At 34.0% G+C, this 23,238-nt stretch overlaps 2 protein-coding genes across 2 annotated transcripts; one reads left to right on the forward strand and one right to left on the reverse strand.

Annotated features, from left to right (window-relative positions):
• Positions 1-1,946: 1,946 nt before the first annotated feature.
• On the forward strand, positions 1,947-10,661 carry Smp_035360 (hypothetical protein; the record flags this gene model as incomplete). Its single annotated transcript, XM_018793349.1, has 11 exons — positions 1,947-1,960; positions 3,341-3,442; positions 3,474-3,608; positions 3,643-3,769; positions 3,802-4,022; positions 4,056-4,219; positions 6,399-6,438; positions 6,597-6,925; positions 7,884-8,288; positions 10,396-10,533; positions 10,646-10,661. The coding sequence occupies exons 2-11, from the start codon at positions 3,371-3,373 to the stop codon at positions 10,659-10,661; spliced, it is 1,647 nt and encodes a 548-aa protein (XP_018647871.1). The 5' UTR covers positions 1,947-1,960; positions 3,341-3,370.
• Positions 10,662-14,435: 3,774 nt separating this feature from the next.
• Smp_141230 (serine/threonine kinase) lies at positions 14,436-18,849 on the reverse strand (the record flags this gene model as incomplete). Its single annotated transcript, XM_018793350.1, has 2 exons — positions 14,436-15,334; positions 17,508-18,849. The coding sequence occupies 2 exons, from the start codon at positions 18,847-18,849 to the stop codon at positions 14,436-14,438; spliced, it is 2,241 nt and encodes a 746-aa protein (XP_018647872.1).
• Positions 18,850-23,238: the final 4,389 nt, after the last annotated feature.

Below are 23,238 nucleotides of genomic sequence, written 5' to 3' on the forward strand. Positions count from 1 at the left end.
ACGGATGCATGACCGAAAGCCTTCAGTTAAACAAATCCACTTAAACAACATGGTCAGCATCCAATGTCGAACACTTAATGAGCTATTGATTTTGGGGAATTATTTACAGCTACAGTCTATACACAAACTCAAAAAAACCTCAAATCTATTCCAGACTTCCGTATTCAGAAATAGCTCTGTTCAACTGAATAACAGGCGAAGTTTAAAAACTTGTATGCTCTTAGTTAATAATTTTACTTCTGTATGTTGCAGTATATATTGCCCAGTGAACAAGATTTATGATCTTGAAAAATCATGTCATGTCATGAATGTACAAAACTCCCAGTTTTTCTTCTTTTCGACATCTAAATTACAGGAATTCGTAGTAATTTTAGAGCCCCATTTCATTACTGTTTGTAGTCAGAGTGGAATAGTTTCAATTTCGTGTCATTATTGATTCGCACTAGCTGAGTTTATCGTTGAAGTTATCAAGTGTTTTCTCAGCTATTAACTGGCAGTTGTCTAGGCTTTCTGATCTGTACTGTAACGTCCGACTATAATGCGAATATAATATCGTATATCTTTATTGTATTCACTAACTGGTTTTGTAAAGGCAATACATTACAGACTCGCTAGTGATTAGTCTGTGTTTCAGTTTTAACAATCCCTCCATGTTCTCCAGACGGATGAGAACAAAGTTCATTCTCTTTCGCGAAATTGACCTGCCACCGAGCAATCAACTAAGATAAAACGACGATTATTTTTACACCATCGTAACCCACGATGGAGTGCATGTATCTTTTTCTGTCATTTTTATAGGCGTACATGAGAAAAGTAAATTTTTCCACCACCCCATCATTCGACGAATGTGTGAAGTGAAGCGCTCTGTAATTACGGAAAAATATTGCAATATAGTATAAAGCATACCTCTGATTAATCAGTAGATGGCTATCGTAGGCGATCTGCGTCGATGACTTGGAGCCTGCTAGATTTGAACGGTAATTACATAGCCTCCCGGTTTTAGACGCTATCATACCTCATGGTTGGTGGCTGACCTGAATAAGCTCTCCATTATGTCAAGTCACTGTGGTGACACATCGGCACCAGATCATGAGTGGTTACTCCGTACTACCCATCCCATGCAACTGCTAACCGGCTTATACCAATCGCTTCTACAAAATTTAATAGCCTTTCAAATATGTCTTCGAACCCCTTCATTACTGACTCCTGATTTGACTGGGTTGGTAAACTTCTGTTATAAAGGTGTTACGTGTAAAGGCGTTGTCAAACTCCGAACATCTGTAGCATCCTTATTGGGTAGCCCAACGTAACCTAGTACATCAAACAATAAACTGTCAGTTTGATTCTTGTTGGAACATTATATATAATTTTTAATTTTACTTTACCTATTCTGACATCGTTTTCACACTTTTCGAATACCCGTGGTATCTGTAAGTTCGCCTATTAAAACCAAACTTGTCTTGTATATATCTACTGAAAAAGAGTAGATATAAATGTAATAAGCTTATGTTTTCGCATGTTCTTCTCTTTTTAGGATTTCAACGTGTTAGCTACTTTACAGAGTCTATCGAATATCCCAAGTACCCTCAGATTTGGTGCTAAACTGCTATAGTACCTTCCGTTTCACACCAAGTATCAGGATCAGCAAACATTGTTCTGATAGATAAGCCACTCAATCAACAACTAGCTGTGCTTGAAGGTGGCGTTGCAAGATGATGGATTATAGTTGTATGAAATACAAAGATAAACAACCTGGCACTATTGATCCTAGCCAAACACTATCAGTTGATGTCGTTTTGTCTCGGGTTTCATTAAGACCAGGCGTCGCGATTTCAGACAAGCTTTACCTAAATGACGTGGTTATGAGTAAAGAATATGAGTAATCTTTTTAACAATCTCGTACACACATCGGTGCAAGGCCAATTTTTACTGTGACCTCGTCAAGGGCAGATTTGACCTTGTAAGTACTCGTGTGGTAAGATGAGTTATGATGTGCTCTTCGCAGAATTTTTGGTTACCTGAAAGGTAGTTTTGCTAATTGAGTGTTTACATAAACATGTCTTATTTTTCATCATATTCAGTTTGCCCTATGTGTCTGTAGCAATATTGCGAAGTATATACCATATGGTACTTCGCACTATCAAACTATAGAGGGCTTGGATTCATCTAGTAAACACCGACATTTTGACTCATCAATCATCCCGATCAGTTGGAAATAGTTGCGGAGTGTAGTTCTGAGCACATATACGACTATAGCGGCATAGAGGTGGAAATCAGTTTACATTAATGCCGAATTTGGTAAAAAACGAAGCAGCTCTTATCAACCTGTGTTCACCCAGTCATCCTCAGTGACTGTAGCTTAGAAAAATCGACAAATGTGTACCACTACGAAGCAACTTTGTATGCTTATTTGCATAAAAATGCTAAGCAGCCAAAGATATCCTTCAAGTCTGTTCAAAATAATATTTCCTGGCCTATCAGTGTATGTGTATTATTGAGGACCCATCATTACCTAATGCCATCTAAATAAAAACCTTTTTTAACTCATTCACTTCTGCAATAAATGGCGTTTACTGGTTCCGATGCTTCGTTCAAAAGAAAAAACTAATGTTTTTGATATCGCTCTATAAATCGTATTAGAACTGCTATGTTGGTGTCTGTTGGCCTGTAGTGACCGTATAAATCATATGAAAGGACTCAACTGGAATCAGTGATTACGGTTATGTAGCTTAGTATACCTGTAGCGTGAATTATGTATACTTGCTTTTTGTCTTCATGTCAAGTTTAGCCTTTGATATTCCTGTATTTGTGTCCTGAGAAGCATTCACTTTCTGTCTTTCACAGCAATCTTTTCTCGTCTAGTGTTGGATCTCAGTGCTTCATAGTAACCAAATTAATTGTTTTTTAAGTAATCAATATGTGGTCCAACATTTTTTTCGTACAGGAACTTGTAGTGTGTGTAATACCGAAGTATATCCTACTTGATTAAAAGGTATTTAGTACAGCAATAGTAAATTACAGAACTTAGGGATATATTGACAGAACATTACAGTATGTGTGCCGAGACTTCTTGATAATAAGCTCTTTTGATCTTTTACTCTTGTTCTTAATGTAACTAACATTGAACCGAATAAAGTAATCGAACAAGCTTCCCAGTAGTCAACAGAAAGTAGGTAAATTGCAGTAAATAACAATATGTCCTAAATTTTCAAGCGCTGTTTTTACTGACCTATGGTTATTTCATTGATACTTTTCCATATAAAACAATATGAAGTTTTTATTTGATCAAATCAAATGTTGACTCGGATTTCAGTTAAATTCCAAATATCTGGTTGTATAGATATTGTCAAGTTTGACTGAATTCAAGTAAATGAAGAAAAATCCTACGAAAAAGCAACATCGGACATGTGTAAGAAAACCATCTCGCAAGATTACTATATCCGTAAGTCGTAATCGCTTTTTTTACTCGTTAGCGTTCCAAATTACTCAAAAGTGATTTAGAACGTTATGGGAAAGTGGGTGGGGTTTTCGATAAACGTCTGGGTAATCGTAATGTCACCTTGACTGAGTCCGAAAAGTCTTTGCAAAGACACATCGTCGAAAAATTGGTACGTACATTAAACATGTTAATATAAATTATAGAGACAACTTGATAATGTCTCATTGGAAAGTGTTGATGATAGAGATCCTTTATTCAAAGCGGCATTTGACTCAAGTTTTCCAGCGCGAAAACTATGCACGGCTGATGATGTGGAAGGCGGGATTGAAGGTAAAACAAAGAATAAACCACTAAGTTTGTAGGTCATATTGTGGAAAACGTCTTCTTCACCGATGGTTCTACCGGTAATAAACCGGGACATAATTTCAAGGACTCTTTGGCAGAAAAAATTGCAGCTACAAAATTGGAAAAATTAAAACGTGTCGAAGAAAATGAAGAACAACGTGAGCGATTAAAAGTCGTCAATGACGAATGGACAAAAAACATTCGTTTTCTCTTAAGCAAAATCCATGGAGTGAAGAAAGTGAGTTATGTGGTTAATAAACGTCATTTTCAGCGTCCAACTACAGGAACTCAGCAGAATAATAATACGAATGTTTCCCGTTTACTAGAAACATTGAGTACCAACAAAAAAGTGGTGCCTATCGGCTTCTCAAATCCCCACAGCCCACAAGAACAGCTCTTTAGGCTTCAGGATATGGTGAGCGCCCGCAAGCCTTCGTAAGTTCTTACTTTATAATTGTGACAATAAATCGTAACATTCTACCCGTCGATCATTGTTTTGTACTAACTTGCAAGAACACTGCCAGATAAAGTAAGATAAAACACTATACATATATGTATTCACCCGATTTTTTGACATTTCACATCAACACAGAACAAGGAAGTCAACGTAACGAAGGATAAAAATTATTGACAATAACATAAGTCGTAGTGTTTCGTCAAAATGTGATATTTTTACTTGTTTGTAATTGATGTCGTATCTAATCCGTATCATAGACTGAATCTCACCGATCACATCGTAGGGTTCACTAGTCTAGATGATTAGACATCACAGAACAGTATGTTTGATCCCAAATTATTGATGGTATGGATTCTTGAACATAAATTTTGTTCTAGTTGACAATCATTGTAATTTTTTAGTAGTCTTAAGTATGAAATATTGTAGCCAGTGCTTAAAAATCAGGTAACTTCGATGAAAATCAATTCCAATGGTCTAGTTTATATAACGATTCCTTATCTTTCTCATCGTCCTGAACATTTCGCTATCACATATCCTATTTCAATCGACAGTTTAACCCCATTAGTTATTTATTTAAACATAAATATTGGTACAAATGGACACCAGATACATATGCGCCACACAAATCTCATTTGATTTGTGTGAGGGCTGTGATACTGCCCAGGTGCCCAAACCGAAACAGGTGGTTTTCTTAGGGGGCCACATCTGGAATCTTTGACCTAAAGGTCTGATCCACAAGGCAGTGGAGCATCGTAAGGAGATGCAGTCCCATGGTAACCGGTGACCAACGATTGATTCATACGTCATTTGTTCCGTCAGAATACTGGAGCCCATAAGGACCATTGATTTGGAATAAGGGTTTTCCAACTCCCCCAGGTAGACTATCCGTATCCACGAACCCGGTTAAATCGCCGGACATTCGCTTTTCGTCCTCTCAATTTCGTAAACAACAGTATTGCCACGAGAAGGCAGTGAGTAGGACTTCCCTGGCCGAGGCTATATACGCGTGGCCATGTGAGAGCATTTCGAGAGAGAGAGAGAGCGAACTCTTCCCAATCTCGGCCGTACCAGGGCATTTGGGGGCGTTTGCAAACATCCTTTACAGTTAATTACATGAAGTTTGACCTCACACCGTTTGAGATCAAACGGCAGTGATTTCATTGATTGATGCTGTTTCGTGGTCAGACCAACATACTATCTCCATATTCCCTTCATAAATTAGGCTCCACGGTCACACAAGCATTCCGTAGTCTTTTTACCGGAGTCTGTACCACCACAGTTTCGAAGTAGTTAACCATCAGACATTCTTTATTCAAATTATGATCTATCAGAATACAAGCGAATAATTGCTCATTCAAATCAATGATGAAACCAAATAGTCCAATGAAAACTATTAAAACCATCTGAGTTAAAACAGTAGTTGGAGTGGTTTGAGTATATGATAAAATTTAGAAATTCAGAAGAACTTAAGCTGTTGTTCGAATAGCACATATAAAGTGCGGAATATTGTGTTGCATAATATTTTCAAGTAAACCCATTCGGTCTACTTGTTTTCTATTGTCCCTCTCTTAGATGTCACCAACAATAATCATCGAAATTCATCGGTCCTGTTGTCTTCCACATGGTAGGGTAGGTAATAGCACCTGTCATATACGGCTAAAAAGTGATCCGGAAGCTGCCCAGGCACTTTTGTGCAAACTCGTTTCATTATTTGAACTTTGATGCCTTATAGAATACCTACAAGCCCAACTGTTCGTAATTCTAAGAGATAAAACAATTATCAAATGAATTTGGCTTGATATGAATTTATCTTTTACTTAGAATTTCAGGTCCCTTTCTGTAATTAGTAACGTATTTAACATAATGCGCAAGCATTTCATATAAAGTCATTTTAAGTACCTAATATGTCCACAAGTAATTGTGTTCTTGGTGTATTAATTATAGTCTCGCCGAATATATTTTAATTCCTACTACATTTTGCAAGTAGCTTTAATTGTTACTAACAACGTTGGACAGTGTTCTGACTGTAGTTTGTCCACCGAATGGTAAGTCATATATATATATATATATATATATATATATATATATAATTTTAATAATCAATTGTTTATGCTCATTCACTTCTTCCCTCTATTTTTTGTAAATCGATGCTTACAGAATTGAAGCGAACGACCACGTCATTGAGTCAGAAACATTGGTAAGTGTATTGGATAAAAACTATGTGCATTTCAAGTTAAACATTTGAAGCTATCAAAGTTAAATTTACTCCTGACTTATTATTTCTTATACATATGACTTCTCTGATGAGGTTAACCGATTGCCCTCTGCCAAATATTTCCGGTTGCATTGTTTTAGGTTTCTCATCTTCGTATTTTACTCAGACTACCGAAAGAAAAGGTCACTGCTATTACTTTCATTTCTAACCAGCTTTGGACAGCTAGATTGCATCGTTTAAAAGACGTTGTTCGCTATCTTTTCTTAATACAGTTGGCATTTGAATATTGCTCTGAGATATTTGAACGTTTAGAAACTGATGGAAAATCATCTACAAATATTATTGAATGTGGTATTTTTTGTCCGGAAATTGTACATGCACTATCCCGATTGTTTTGTCTTACTTCACTTGGTTCGAATCTACCAAAACACATTTTAGTTTTAAGAAAACCATTGACTACTTTCGAAGTGTAAGTATGTACTATATTAATGATGTATAATTATTTTACATTCAAACCATTATTAAAACAAGTTAATCCATATCAAATCTGTTTTGAGTATTGTGTAGCTTTTGGGGATCTCATGTGAACTATTTGCAAACAAATTTCCATGTAATACGTATCAATGCTTAATCTACATATTTATTCACTTCTCTTTATAAGAAAAGTTCAGAAATTAAATTTATCAAAACTGTAGTATAGTTAATTGATAATGGACTGTTAATTCAAGACAGCCCTTTTTTAAGCATAAACAACTACCTTGTTTATAAGAAACAGGTCAAACCATCGAATAAAACATTCAAAAAATAGCTCATTCACATCTCCATATGCTAGCATAATTTATAAAATTGTCATCCAAAAAGGTAATTTCATATATCCTTAATATATTTCTGCTGTTTTTTGCACTAAATCAAAAGGCTTTTTTTTCTTTCCAAACAACTACCAAGATGTCAGTAGACACTATATGTTAGCTATGCCTAAAGTGATTTAGGCGCATGTGGCGTACATAAGATCTTTTACACAATTGACATCTTCAACCATGGCCTCATCTGTTCCAGTACAGCTGTATAGTACTTTTATGAGGAGTCAATTAATGAAAATTATATATATATATATATATATATATATATATATATATATAATATTTTTACAAGTTTGAGTAGAATCTTTATATATTCACAGAAACAACAGGTGGTTTATGGTTTTTTGCTGAGTAATTGCGGCCGAAGTTGACTGTTTTAAGCACAAGTCAAATGCAGGAAATGTCAGATAGGATTGTGGGTAATTATTGATACATGTATCATATGTTATTGTGTTCGTACTGTCATCAACTTGTTTCCATTAAGATCGTTCACTCACTTTAAATAAAAATATCAGACCTTTCGAATGGTTTGTCTTCATAGTTAAGATACTTCTTTTTCCATTTTAGATCCGATTTGCCGTGTCTCGACATTCGCCTTGTAAATAGATCTTCCCCTTTATCTCTCAATGAAATCCCTGTGCTTCGTTTGACTTGCGTTTACAGGATGATTCGTCTAGCTAACCAAGTTTTCCTACTGTATAATAAATTTCTACCGAAGTGCGTTCTAGTGAACCTGTTTCGTCCTTTGAAAACGTTTCTGGTAGAAAGTAACTTCCTTTGTCACCCCGCTTTTATAGTGAACGAAATCAAAAGTCTTTCCGAATCAATCAATTCAGCAGAGAATGCTCCTACACCTGCTCGATTAATATCAGATCATCGTCTTTTAGTTTTGAATACTTTGAAACCAACAGATTCCAAAGAATTTAAAAAGTTAGGCATTCTGCCTCAACTAGAGCCTGTCTTCGAAGAACGGTAAATTTCAATTCATCTGTTTACACATTTTTGGTGAAAGACAATTCTGCTTTTTTTGTTTTGTAAATGTCCTGATTTTATGTCTACTTACAGGGACTTTTGTGTATTATAAAAATTATTTTGTGTTGCGAACATAAAACAATAATGCAATAATAAATCACGTTTTACCAGGTACTTTGTTACCCTTTCTGAGCACTGTTGGTCGGCTTATTATTTCAAAGTATTGTATTCAATATATTCGATCGCAGAGGTCACTTGCCAAAGCTGACTCATATTCTAAATGTTTAAATTAGTCTATTAGAAAACAGGTAACAAGTCATTCATCAGCCAGGTTCCAGACAGATATGTCGTTATCTAATATCTAAGCTAGTTTCGCTGAAAGACTTTTTGAATTTCTAAATAAATTGACTTGTAAGTATGACGAAAATCTTTCATGATCAGACATATGAACTACGACTGATGTTCTATTTAAATTCTGGAACATTTAATTCTAAAATTTACTTTATATATGGTTTTAAAGCTACCAATTTTTTTTTAAATAAACGGTTACAAAATAGTTGTTGTGGTATGTTCACTGGTACATCGGTATTTGAAATTTTCGGTAATGCAAAAGTATTGGTTCACAGCATAATTGTAATCAGTGACTATTCTACTCTCTCTCTCTCTACAATAAATATATGCAATCCCTTTATGACAGTTGTTTGACCATATGATACAAGTTTACTGAAGTTTTAGATGGATTTGAGCGAAATTCCCTATGAATCCAAAGTGCAATAAAAGAGACTTCATGTTTAATTCACTTATAAATGCAGAACTGATCAACATAAACAGTATTTAATAAACACTTGTCAATTTCCTCTTTTCCTACCCTTTGATGTTAGGTGTTACAACTTGAACTGATACACATGCTTTTCTTGCCTTACATTGATGATGACTGACTGTAGTGTATTGAGAGTAATATAAAATTCATTTCACAGTTCACATTGGTCAGTCATTAATAACAAACGCGCAAACCCCTTTGTAATTCTATAGTAACATGTTCTGTAATTCTGATAAACTGCAAACATGAATATATAAAGTTTGTGAGTATCTCGCTTCAGAAGCACTCAATGTTATGTTTCTAATCATGATCAAATAATCTAAAACGAGTGTAAATGAAATTTGAAAGTAAGAAAATCTTTTGCGATTGAATCAATGATCAGTTTTTTATTCTTCCAGAAGCAAATAAGTCATCCAACAAATTCGAACTGTCACAAACAATCGAAATTACACACTTGCCAACATCAAGAGCATATCATACTATAGACGAGTAAATTGCTATGATTTCGTAGGACTAAAATGTTCAGGTAGCCATGTTAAAATTGTAGCTTAACGAATAATTTCTCGAGAATTCATCCAATCTATCTGTTTTATAAGTGGATCCTAAAAAGAATTGATGTCTAGAGGTCTAACAACGCATATAGTTTTGTCAGAGTTTAACAAAAGAATGATATAAAGGAATTCAAATAATTTAAGTAAATTAATAACCATAATTTGAGCTTGGTAAGTAAATATAAAAATCAAACTAAACACTTTTTAAGTATTTATCAGATGGATAAGGTCGGAGATTGGATACATAAATGTTGAATTAATCGTTCATGATTTTCAAAGCACTCAAAAATGTACTTTCCGATTGTTTCGCGCATAACATATGTCATACACCAGAAACTAAAGCACCATAGATGTAGGTGACTTAAAACCTATTAAAAATATTCATATGTCCAACTTGTGACATTTTACTTAAGAACAGCTACAAAAAACCCATAAAGAAAATATATAGGATTAAGAACAATAACTCAGAAATAACGAAACACTAAAGCCGAAAAGTAGTTTGCCTTACTCTATTAATGATATTGATCTTTAATTGTAGCCTCCAATGGGTATTAATAGGTCGGTAAAAGTCAATTACGATGCGCATTGTGTAAATAACCTTGTTGGTTCTTGTATTACCTTTCACCAGCTCTTATTATCATAACATTTTCATAAAGTATTTTATCAATCAAAGCATGTTGGTAAAAGTTGGATATTTTTTTCGCTTTATTTCTTGTTCCAAAATATTTATTTTCAGATTATGTGTAAATCAGCGTGATAATACTAAACGGACTCTACAGCGAAAAGTTGCAAAGGAAAAACGTTCTGCAATGCGGGCTATTCGTCAAGATTGTCAATTTTTAGCTTCACATCAGTTGAATATTATTAAAAAGAGGTAATTCTTTTCTTCATCATGATATTGTCTATCTCATCGAGTGTCGTCTTTCAAAGGGTGCATAATTTCATCAATCTGTTTTCGTGTTATTAATTTATATTGTTTTTGTTAGGTTGAATATTCCTTAACTTCACATCAATAGCTCTAAACTAATACTAAGATTTCACAATTGTCAAAACCAATCAATATCCATCAAAGGATTTTGAGCTATTGTCCCTATTATCGTAATGTTGGTCGAATTTAGCCTTTTTTCTCACATAAAAATATGGTATCAGATTGTTCTCAGTGTACTGAGCTGAAATTGACGTATTAATGTTACATCATGTTGTTTCGATAGGCTTCATCTTCTCATTAAACCATCCAAAGCTCCCTAAAGCAATAACTGTCTTAAATTGTGACTTAGTTAACGAATGGTTGTTAAAAACCATCCTGTAGAAATGTGTGGATTTTCGTAGATGATATCGTTCAAGAATTCGGCCAGTTATTAAGTTCAATAGTTGTTACTAAGTTCAAGCAGGTTGTGATTATATCACCACTTGTATTGCACCTACTAAACATTTATGAGAGGTAAATAGAGCTTTTGATTTTTTTTAAACTAAGCAAATATTCAATGTGAAGTCAATATCTTATTCGTTGAAGTTAACTCCTTTTTATAATAATCCTGCTAATATATTTTCACTGTTTCAACTGAACTTTGGCTTAGTGATTGTTATAACGTTTGGCCGCCTGGATGCCCTGTTAGTGTACAACGTGATAATACTGTCAATTAGAGAGCAGTAAATTACCGATCGGACCAGTGGCACACGAACCCATACAAGCAGTCTAGAGCACTTGTTGGTCCTGCTTTCTGCTTAGCCCAGCCAGTTAAGTCCAGAACACCAATCTCAGCCTCTGCAGTATAGATTGTTATATTTCAAACATATTGAGTTTATATACCAATCAAACAGACCACATCGTACCATAAAGTAGAAAATGTCATGAATATGAATAGTCTAGTTATTTAGCAATTATACGACAAAAAATATATGCATAGTATTGGTCCATAAATAGTTCTCAAAAGTTGCCATTCTTAATTCTTATCGGAAAATAACAGTGATCTAATTGTCTAAAATATGAGATCGATCTGTATCCGTTCAAAAAATTAATCCACGAGGTCTTCTTGTGCACAGAAGTCTCTGAGAGGCTGTAAAACTTACAACCACATGTATCGTGTCTTAGGTTGACTATGAAGTCAATAGTTTAAAAACAGTGTCATGTTTTCTACAGTATTATTGTCTTGCAGTCTGAAATTAGGGTAAAAAATATGTCCTACAAATAAAACTTATTTCGCAGAGTGCTTGTGTTTTCATACGATTTTAAAATTACTAACCCAGCTTACAAGATATAACACCTAACTTTCTATCTTTCTGTTGGTTCTGTTCTTCGGTTCCTCAACAATGCTTTTGTACCCTCACATTTCATTTTTGTACTTGTCGGTTTACTGTATATGTGAGGATACGAGTCATGGTAATCTGAATGACAAAAGGTGGTGTTGTATCATTTTTTGTCTCCATCTCATGCTCTATTATGATGCTATTGTGCTACAAGTATACGTAGGAATTATATATATGTCATTATCCACTGTTTTTATTGTAGTGACTATACTCGGGAAAAGAAGACAAAAGCCATCTTAAATTCGATGCGTTCAGTTGAAGATTGATGCTGAAATCCTATTGTATCTACAAATAGTACTAATAATAATATGATACAAAGACTAACCTTTTCTTTTTGATATTTTAATGTGAGCTATTGATGTTTTTTCGACACAGAAATATATGTTCACTGAAAACAAAGTGTAAAGCGAATAACACAATATAAATACTCAAAAGGCTTTGAAACTTTTAAGCGCTGTTTTGGCATACGATTTAATTCGCTTTAGAAAGAGACGTCGTAGAAACGCTGCATTTTCACCTCTTCATAATTATGCGGAGGAGAATGAATATACATACAAATTTGTTAATTTTCTGTTCTCATAGCCTAGGTAAGTTAACTTTCGTGTTTCTGTTTGACCTTATAACGAATAAGTGTAGGAATGGATTTCTGGTAAAAGAAAGTAAACTACAAAACTGTTGACACTACAGCTTGTCGACAGACTGAAAATGAGCGTGTAAATATCCCTTGTAGCACCTGTTTCAAAGCAGCATTTTTATATTCAAGTCATAAAGTATAAATACGGCTGCAATATATTCTGATTGCGTTTGAGCCAGTTTGAACTTAACCTCGGTTTGTATTAATAATTTCGTTTATCGTCCAAGTTATGTTATAGCTTGGATTATATAGATTGGTCTGTGTGTTGCAAAGTTGTCAAACTGATGCTGGATACATCCCGCAGTTAAATTCTAATGATAGTTATTTTCAATACTTGGGATCATGAGTCAATTGAAGCTAGACCACCATGGAAAACCTGGAAGCACTGGACGGCAAGTTATTTGTTTAAAAATAACATTTTTAACGACAGACGATCTACATAGCTATATGTTAGTCTTAAAAACGTGAATAGTTAATGTCTAAGTTGTTTGCAGTGAGAAACGTGAGTTTAGTAACATCAATGAAACTGAAAATTGAGAGTAATTTTCGGATTTCCTAGCTGTAAGTTATTTTCCGTTTGCTTGTCATCTTCGGTGTTTGTTATCGATAAGGAATGGTAAAGGCATAGACACTATTCGTGGTGTAGAGAAGTAGTAGTAATGAATACTTTCTCGGAAATATTTCTATCCCTAAACATTCACCGTAATCTGGGTGTATCTCCTCCAAAGTATCTGCATGAATTCAAAATGGACTGTCAATTGTACACTAAATATACGAGTGAATATGCCTTAATACCAATGTGTTATTGTAATAGTGGTGAAAGGGAAATATTTTTTCGTGCTTCAGACTAAAATTTCAGCACACAATATGACAACACAACTGAATTATCCCCACTACTCTAAAACACTCCCGAGTCTACGTATCTTCAATGTAGTGAAAATAAACTTCTCCTTAGTCATAATCTTAAGAGATGGTCAACATAATCTGTGCTCTATGTTGGTAAGTCGAAAGACCCACCTAAGTGTTTTTCAGCTCTATTTAGTCTCCGTACTTGGGTATTAAAATAACGCATCACGATTGTCATGTTTTGACCATCTCGTTTAAAACTCAGTTTTTACTTCGTCACGGCTGCATATACATGTGTCAAACTCAAATCAGTTTGTTTACACATTAAACAAATGAATTCATATTTACTTTTAGTAATTCACTAAACTGGTGTTTTGCTACATGAAATTGTCTTTAATTTACATTACTGATTATTATCATTATTAACATTTTCATTACATCATCCAGTTTTTACAGAAAATAAAAAAACTAAGATATTAACAAAAGCTGAATGTTTGGTTTGGTTTTTACTACCAGCATAATAATTTTGAAATATCACTGGGATACATCTCAACAATCTTGTATGTAATACATACAAAAGTTTAGTAAATTTATACAGACAAGTCAAGATAATGATTTCATGACTACAATCATAACTATTATTATTACCGTTGCTATTGCCATCAATTACTTCGCATTAAAATAACAAATGTGTGAAAAAATAAGTATGAATGAGATTATTAAACTAATTCTCTCACTGTTTGAAATTATCATCAAAATACACTCAGGTAAAAGCAAACTATAAAAAAGAAAATAAAAACAAAGTTTACACAAAATAAAGTCAGAAAAGTGGAGCTAATTGTTTTTTCATCTTATTCTCAAATATCCGTTTGAGGAAAAAAGGTAGTTGTCCAAAGAGAAAGTTCTTCATATCAATGTTGGGAGATGTATCAGCTTATTCGAAAATTGCAGTAGTGTATACCTAATGTCACCTAGTTATAAGTTTTACACTATCGTTCTTTATGTTCAGATTGTCTTATGTTATCGGTGCATAATGTTTTCTCTCTTATAAGTCTTTTTTCACCTATATCTTGAAGTGATTCAGTTGTAACGATCATTGTTATTTTATTTTCTGGAGTAATTTCAGAGTTAGTATACATTTGACTTGCAGATTTATTAACTGATGTAATAGATCTAGGTTCAATTGTAGCTATCGGCGTACTTGTGATAGAATAAGGGGCTGTAGCCTTCGTAGAATCACATGAATTATGAACAGCTGCATGAACAGAACTATTTTCAATTTGATGTACACATCCCTCACCATTCAACTTACTAGCACATTCGGTTTTCGAAACCCTACTTTGAACTTTTCCAAGTGAGTTTATACTTATAGATGTGTTAACTGAAATTGTCGTGGTTGTGTTGGATGCAGTACTAATAGTTGTGGAAATATTATGCGGTAATTGTGTAGTATGAGTGACTTTGTTTATTGTGTTGGGATTCGATACATTAGAAGACATGTTCCTAGGTCCAGGAGGTTTCGGCAGTTTTCTGCGAAGCCACTCATGTTTAAAAGCCTCTCGTGGAGTCATGCGCTCCTCTGGTGTCCACCGTAAACACTTCCTAATAAAATCAAGGAAAACTGTATCTTCACAACCTTTAAGGGCTGTGACTAATGACCGACTTCCAGGAGTACCTCTAATTTTACCCCTTTTGGTATTACTACTGCGAAGTACGACACAGCCATTTGCATCCATAGCCATGCAGTATCTTGGGTATCCATAAGTCGCCGAGAAAAAACTTCTCACTCTTCGACATTGATCCAGTAGCTTTTGAGGTGGCATCCCAAGCAATTCTATTATACAAGCAAGTTGGTCTCCTTCATCTTCCCCTGGAAATATAGGAGCACCTAAAGATGGGAATAAGAATAGAAAGTTTTCACACTCGTTTAGGGAGTTTCACACACTCCCCCATCTATAAAATTGACTCTAGCAAGAACAATCAGTGTAGCAGAATAACATGAATTCACTATATTACGTGGTTTCTTGTCAGCTGCTTACCATCTAAATATAATAGTGTTATTCTTTGAAAATCAGTCTACATACTTTGTCATAACATCGGAAAAGTCCTCTCCAGTAAATATTTTGAAAATAGAAATAATTATGAAACAACGATAAGAGATGTACATATGTTAATTAATGTGGATATTTATGGGTTGGATATAAGAACATTCTAGAATAAACAACTAGGGAGATAGAGATAGAATTATGTAGGAATAATATATTAATGTTATAGTCATGTAACACTCCTAGAGAAATTAACTAAGTGTAGGTCAGATAAGAAAAGAGGATTAATAACTAGTGTCACGAAAAGAAAAATTGGGTAACAAGCATTTGTGAAGGAGTTCACCACGGCGAGGCAAGATTGACAACTGAATTTTAATGGGTAGATAGATTTAGCTTAAATCTTATCATAATTGCTTCGGCTAACCTTAGTAAATTTGACTTTCGTTGATTGTTAATTATCTTGAAGAACTTCGCGACATCAACACCATGACCTCTGTCAAGCTGATGGCGTTCAATTGCACTGCTGAAAACGTACTCCCCTCTTAGTCTAAGCTTTAGTGGAATGTGCTCAGCTACACTTTTCTGTTCTTTCGATATATGTTTGGCGTGTACGTGTAAATTGGTGAATACAGTTGGAGGTAACAAAGTGGGAATTTGTCTTCAAACGACTGTCTTAGCAGGCAATTCATCTGATACAAAGTGGTCAGCTTGGCATCTGGATAAGTCCCTTTATTTTGGCTTTTAATCTGAAATCAGTCTTTTCAGCTATTTCATCACCACTGAGGCCAAGTCTTAGGAATACAAGCTTCTCAACTACAGCATACTCCATTTCCTTCGCTTTAGTCTTCTCATACTTGTTTATGAAATTCTGAAGGTAACATTATCACATAAACAACGTCCAACTATGGTAAGTTCTTCATCAATTTTAGCTTCTGAATATAATCTAATGACGCGATTAAAGAGCGTTCTAACCAAAACTTTTGTAGTTTAATGGACAGAAGCTATTGAATTTTAAGTATAATCCACTCCATATGTCCCTCGAAAAATATATATCTTAATGCAAATAGTCGATTGGGAAGATATGTAAGTGTGTACACTGGTTTTTAAAGAATGATACTATTATATTTAGGGGGTAAACAGTTAACGAGAAACCGCGAAGTATAGTGAACTCATGTTATACTGCTTTAGTCAAATTTAGGGAGTTTTTTATCAAGTCTATAAAAATATATAAACATAACAAAGGAGGCAAATAACGTTTTGGTGGTGAAAACATTTAGCTTTTGTATATTTAAAGCCATAGTTTTATGTCACCATATTGAGTTAAAGTCAGTTACATCACAGGAAGCCATTTTCATTTTAGAGTACTTTATTTTCTACATTTGTGATCATACAACTGAAAGCAAGGGTGCTTTCAAACTTACTAGAATGTTTACACTGACTGTTCAACATATCTATTGATGCTTTATATTCCGAATCTGAGTCCACTAAAATGTTTTCAACTATTGTTACTTTTGGTAGCTCGCATCTGCAGTACTTGAAGCAGTCCTGAACATCCAACTTGACTGCTGAAAAATTCGTTTAATTTTGTTTGTATGGGTTAAAATTGCTTGAGTAGTCACTGATGTTCCGCCTTTGATTCCACCTAAGATCAGTTTCATAATCTGTGCTTTCTCTCCATTCTACACTGACAAACAGATCATGAGCATGTGGGGGGCATCTAGATATTGCAAAGATATTTAAAACTAGTACGCCTTTGAAGTAAGTGAAGTCAATAGGTCTCAATAACCTCATTTTCTTGTGTGAATTGTTCTGCTGCTACTTTTGGACCATCACTTAAACTTATTTTATAGGAGCTCTGCTCACCCAAAGAAAGCCTATAAAAAAATACTGAACATCTGTTGACATCTTTATTGACGTCTTCAGATTAGTGTATCAAATAGACTGCTTTAAAAACATCATACTGATCTTGACATGAGTACAAAGTATTAAACCAAGATCATAATAATCATTTTTTACCTGTTAGTAACTCCGCTAAAATACATCCAAAACTCCACATGTCAATCGGTAGACCATACTTACACCCGAGAATCACTTCCGGAGCTCTGTAAAATCTTGATTGTATATAAGTGTATAGACGCTGACTTTCATAACAACTTGAACCGAAATCGATCACTTTAATCCCACTCCTACCTTGTTGTTTAAGCAAGATGTTTTCCGGTTTTAGATCACAGTGAATAATTTTATTTCTGTGCAACATATCCAGACATACTAAAATTGAATGAGCGAATTTTCTAACTAGCGGTAGAGGAAACCCTTGAAATTTACTTCGTTTGATAAGTTCATATAGATTTATGCTTAGTAGTTCAAATGTTATACAAACATGACCACGAAAAGTAAAGTGTTCGGAAATATGCACGACATTACGTGTATTGTCTACATCCTGTTTTTTCAGTTGTTCGAGAATTCGAATCTCTTCAGTCGCTTGATTCGTAAAACGCCTTTCATTTCTCACCATTTTTAATGCAACATAAACACCATCTTTATGATCGTATGCTTTAACAACCTGTCCAAAACTACCTCTCCCGAGTATTTTTAAAACCTCATAACGATAGGCAACATGATCGTGTGCAGTGTGTATATAGGAACCCTGATCATCGTCATAACCACAATTATTTCCTGTCCCTAAAATTCCGTTTCTTTTCTTTGCATTATGTCCCACAAAATATACATAAGGATAGTTCAATATTTCCTGGTGTTCGTACGCGCTAAGTTTATGAAAATACAACTTCATTGCCATTTCCGGAGTGAGACATGTTTTTATCGTTTTATCTGATGACGACTTTACACACGATGTACTAATCGACTCATATAATGAAACCGGAAGACTAGTTGGTTCATTTACGCAGCTTTTGGGTATTGTTTTTACCGGAACTTCATTAAAATCCACACCACATGCTACAGTCCGGTTTCGAATTTTTGGAGATTTATTCTGATTTTCAAGTTTTGAGCTATTATATGTCCATGGACTGGTGTTTCTTTTGGTCCTTGATCTGCTTGATCGGTTTCCAGGCTTATTAATTTGTGGTTTATTTTGTCCTAATGAAAAATTACTCAAATGCAGTGAAATATTATCTGTTATAATCGCTGAGTTTTCGCTTTGAAATTTGTTTTGTTTCTCTTCACGCAATTGAGCAATATTTAGCAGCGACTTAACATTGCTGCTTTTGCTTTCTATTCCAAAAGAAGAACCGTTAGATGCGAGAAGACTGTATAGACTTTCGTTTTTTATTGTCCCTCCATTCATTTCCATTAAAGGTTGGAAGTGAGGATGACCAAAAGCTGTATCAATACTATACATAGGAGTACGTTATGAGCACTAATGAGGTCGTTTAGTTGGCATTCCAATGGTGAATATACATTTCGGAGAATTCAACTGTATATAATCTTTCATTGAGTGGAAATTATTGGTATCTATGATAAAGAAAAGAACATTAGTGAGGACATCGTCGTTTCTATAGTTTCAAATAGAAGCTAGAGAAAAGTTATTTCTATTAAAAGTTATAAAGCTCACTAAGGTTTTAAACGTAATATAAATGATAGAACTTGGACGCCAGATCCAACCACCAACGTCGGGCTGCATGTCAGTTGTAACAAAGTTTTCACGATTTCGTTCAACCTTAAAAACTCATTGTTGGTTAATATACAAGCGGAAAATTGTTGTAGTTAGAAAATTGATGAATGGTTGTTACTTAAATTTTCTTGTAAGGAAGTATCCATATCATTTATCAATGTAAAGATAAATTATTTAAAACTGGTTTTATTCCTTTTTAAACTCAAATTCTTCAAGACCAGCCAACTTTGATACTATAGTAAAGTAGGATATGGGTTTTTAGGTAAGACGGAAAACAATAGGCTACATTGAAACTGTTTTTTTTCGAAAAAAATAATGTTTTATTTTCTTTCGTACATAATGAGAGAACTATCATGAAAATTTGAATATTTGTCTTTGTGCGTAATCAGAAATCCTGCTTTTAAAATGGATGGCAAAAAGAATTATGTCACACATGTAACTGCCATAGGATGAAATTTTACATACGTTAGGAGAAAATTAGGTAAGTTAGGAAAGTCAGAAGTCCCGTTTTTTCACTGAGAAATGTGAAATTGAAGTTCGAGCTTTAGATAGATACAGACGACAGTATCTGATAAGAGATAAGCTAAAAATGGGTCTGATTTGAATATAAATATTCAGTGTGATCATTATTTGACATAGCCTTGAGTAATAAGTTTATGGACCTCCAATACTCTAGGTTAAGCTAAACCAGGTATTCCATAGTTAATGTCACCAGCTGATCTCAGTCAAGCAGCTATTGAAAAGTAGGAAGCACTGAACAGATGTAAATTTAGAAAATCTCCACAAACCCCCTTGATGGCAAGAACTACCTTAGGTAATTACTTGTGTGTTGTTATTGTGGAGATCTGTAAGTTAAAAGTGACAAAGTCACCAATTATTCTATCATATTGGGGTACTGATTATGCGGTGAAAGACTACCAATTTTATTAGCGGCAAAATTGTTTTGGTAATAGTTGATGTTAGAAAGGGTAAGTCTTCTAAAACGAATGTGTAACCATGTATGCATTTAGAAAAAACTGACCAGAATAAGGGTGGAATTTTACCACATTTTTGCCAACTCCGAGATGCTTAGTCGTTATTTCAACTAAAGGATCCCAAAGTTTCATAGGACAGATTAGTTTATATATCCCAATAAATTTGTTAGAGATTTCCAAAGTTAGTGTTTTAAACATCAACAGTTTCAGTTTAATTAATAGAACGTCAAACCTTTTAACTGAATGTCCTCATTAACTAAAGCAACTGTGATTCAACCAACTGGTAGTGAATAATAATCTGAAGACAGTAACTGCGTATAAATATATATCGTAATGCATATAAAGACCTATCTGATTATTTGTGATTTAAAAAAAGGACTATGTTGTATGACTGATTTTCTGGGATTGATATGACTTAGATTAAAAATAACAGGGTTGAGGAAATAAGGTTTAATAGAAAATTTGTAGTACTACTAAGTACTAAACACTAAAACACAGTATCCCAAAGACGATAAAATTCAGAGTGTAGCTGAAATTCTATAAACATAGCTAACACACGGAAATATTCATGAGGTGTCAACAAAACCTTGCTGAAGAATGAAGTGGAAATGTGGTAGCGTTACCAAAAAGACTAACAATGTTTCTTGATTACGTTCGTTTAATGTAGTGATGGGTAAATCAAACTCAGATTGTCTAGAAAATAGGATACAAACGAAAAGTAGTCCTAAATACTAAAATTTATACGCTTAATAAAGCAGCTAACTTAATGTGTTCAATAGTAATAATTAAACATGAACACAGTTTCCAACCATTTTTACTGACTTACAATCAGCAGGAGTTCGAGAATTTATCTTAATGATGAAGAAGTATAGATTTTAAAAAGTGTACCACGGTGAGAAATATAAGTTAAGGGACATTTGTATCATGAAGATTAAAAATTAAAGACCAAACAGAATATGAAGATATTGTCAAATGCACACTCCAAGGTAAACCAACATTATCTATATTCGAGTTCAAGGTTATGCAGGAGTCTTACATAAAAATAGTTGTAGTTCGATGAAATTCATTTGGAAACATGATCGTAAAATTCATCATCGTAGCTGAAAAATATAAACAAAAAAACGTATTGATGAAACATGCATGGAGTACGCACGAATTTGTAGATATTTATTCGTTATGATAATCATAAATTGAACGTGTCAAAATACTTGTTTCACTCAAATGTACAGAGATTTTCTCGGAACAAAGCTCATGGGTAAAAAAAATATTACAGATATCAGATGTTTGAAGGGGTATATTAAATATCTGCGCCGGACCATTTTCATTTATGTTTCAGCGTAGGAAGAAACTTCGCTTATTCAAGTTCAGTGTGCACTGACAATAAACAATCAGCTTTACTTTCAAAAAACGTGTAATTTTAGGGTCAGGTATGAAAGTAAAATATTTCACGCCTTCTATGGCCATGTTAACTGGCTTCAAAAGCCATAGAAGAAGCAAGCTATTCATTTTTGTGGTAAAATATACGAAAAAATTCGAATAAATGTAATGTAAAATTTTCTGAATAAACAATAGAAACAAGCTGCAATAGGTATGTGATGTTGATCCGTGTATCAAATAGCATTCCTATATTGAAGAATAAATGATTTCTGCCGGGTGAAACTGATACGTTCATTTTTTTAATAATACCAACCTACACTTCCCATCCTTTTCTTCTTCATAACTTTTTACTTTCAATGCTGTCACCTAATGATGGCTTTTATACCTTGTTTTAACTTTTATTTGGAGTGGAAGCATTTCATCCAATTGTCTAGTCTATGAATCCCTTAATTTCTAGTGTTTACTTTTGTTGTCAAACATCTGTTTTGTAGTTCAGATCTGTCCACAACTAATCAAAAACCACATTATAATAGGATAACTTCATTCTATTTGACAGAACCTTGAGACCGCCACTTTATTCAAGAACTATGGTGTCCTTAAATTAATTATTAGTAATATTGCTTTCAAAAATATTGCTCTATGAATATGAATCTACATAATCCACATTAGCGAATACGTAACGTGTATCTCTGATTACTAAGAGACCTTGAAAGTCATATTAAAACGAATAACGAAATTTTAAATGATAACAAACTATTTTCATTGATACAATCACTTGTTTGATAAAAATGATCACTGCGAAATTTCCAGAAATTCGACTTCACTCGTTTATGATTAGCTACATTAAAGTGAAGTAAATTAGTAGTCTTTGTATTGAGAGAAATATACCTTACCTAAAGTTATGCAACGTGTAATGTCGAGTTTCGAAAGTTAGAAAATGAGGAGATAAAGTATTTAAGAATAAGTCACCTAAGCTGCATCGAAACGTATAACGAGATGAAATATACGGTTTTAAACACAAATAAGATTGCGTATTTAAATTGGTGAATAAAAAACATTTGTTATCATAATAATATGTAGTAAAGTCATAAGTTGATGCTTTAGAAACAACGAAACGTTTCTATGAAACGTCAAACATTACTATAAATACAACAGGCCTAAACATATTTCGCCCAGCAGAATAAATAAAGTTAGATTAGCTTTATAAAACTAGCTCCCAAAGATGAGTATCTTTAATGTTTTTGGAAATGTGTACAATTATTAAATAACTGGGCTATTGCACTTTTATGCTTCTGATGTTTAAAGCTCACGTCAGATTCCCTAACCGTCGCTTCACATCACTGTATCCTAAATATTGCCAATTGATTATTCACCCTCTCTTTCATTCTTTGTCACTTATGGCTTGGTTTTATGTAAACTCTGATTTCCTACATAGGTTGTACTGTGGTCTGATAATGTATGTATACAAACTCAACAGTGTTTCAATTTTAATGAACTTGTCTAATTGCCATGTTCTCCTATCAGACTGGTTGTTGGGGATAGAAAGCTGCATTAAAGACTAGCAGATGTGTACTTTATATCGGCCATAGCTTAAGATCAATCATTGTCGAAAAAAGCGTAGGGTGTCAGGAAGACACAATAGGATTCTTATTAGTGAGTCTTAACATTTGATATCAATCGACTCTAGTCATAACAGTTGTCTTTTTCACACTTACATATATTTAAGGACCACGTTTTATCGCCTTCAAATACTTGGATGGATTCA

This window comes from Schistosoma mansoni, chromosome 1, assembly GCF_000237925.1.
Source record: "Schistosoma mansoni strain Puerto Rico chromosome 1, complete genome".
NCBI lineage: Eukaryota > Metazoa > Platyhelminthes > Trematoda > Strigeidida > Schistosomatidae > Schistosoma > Schistosoma mansoni.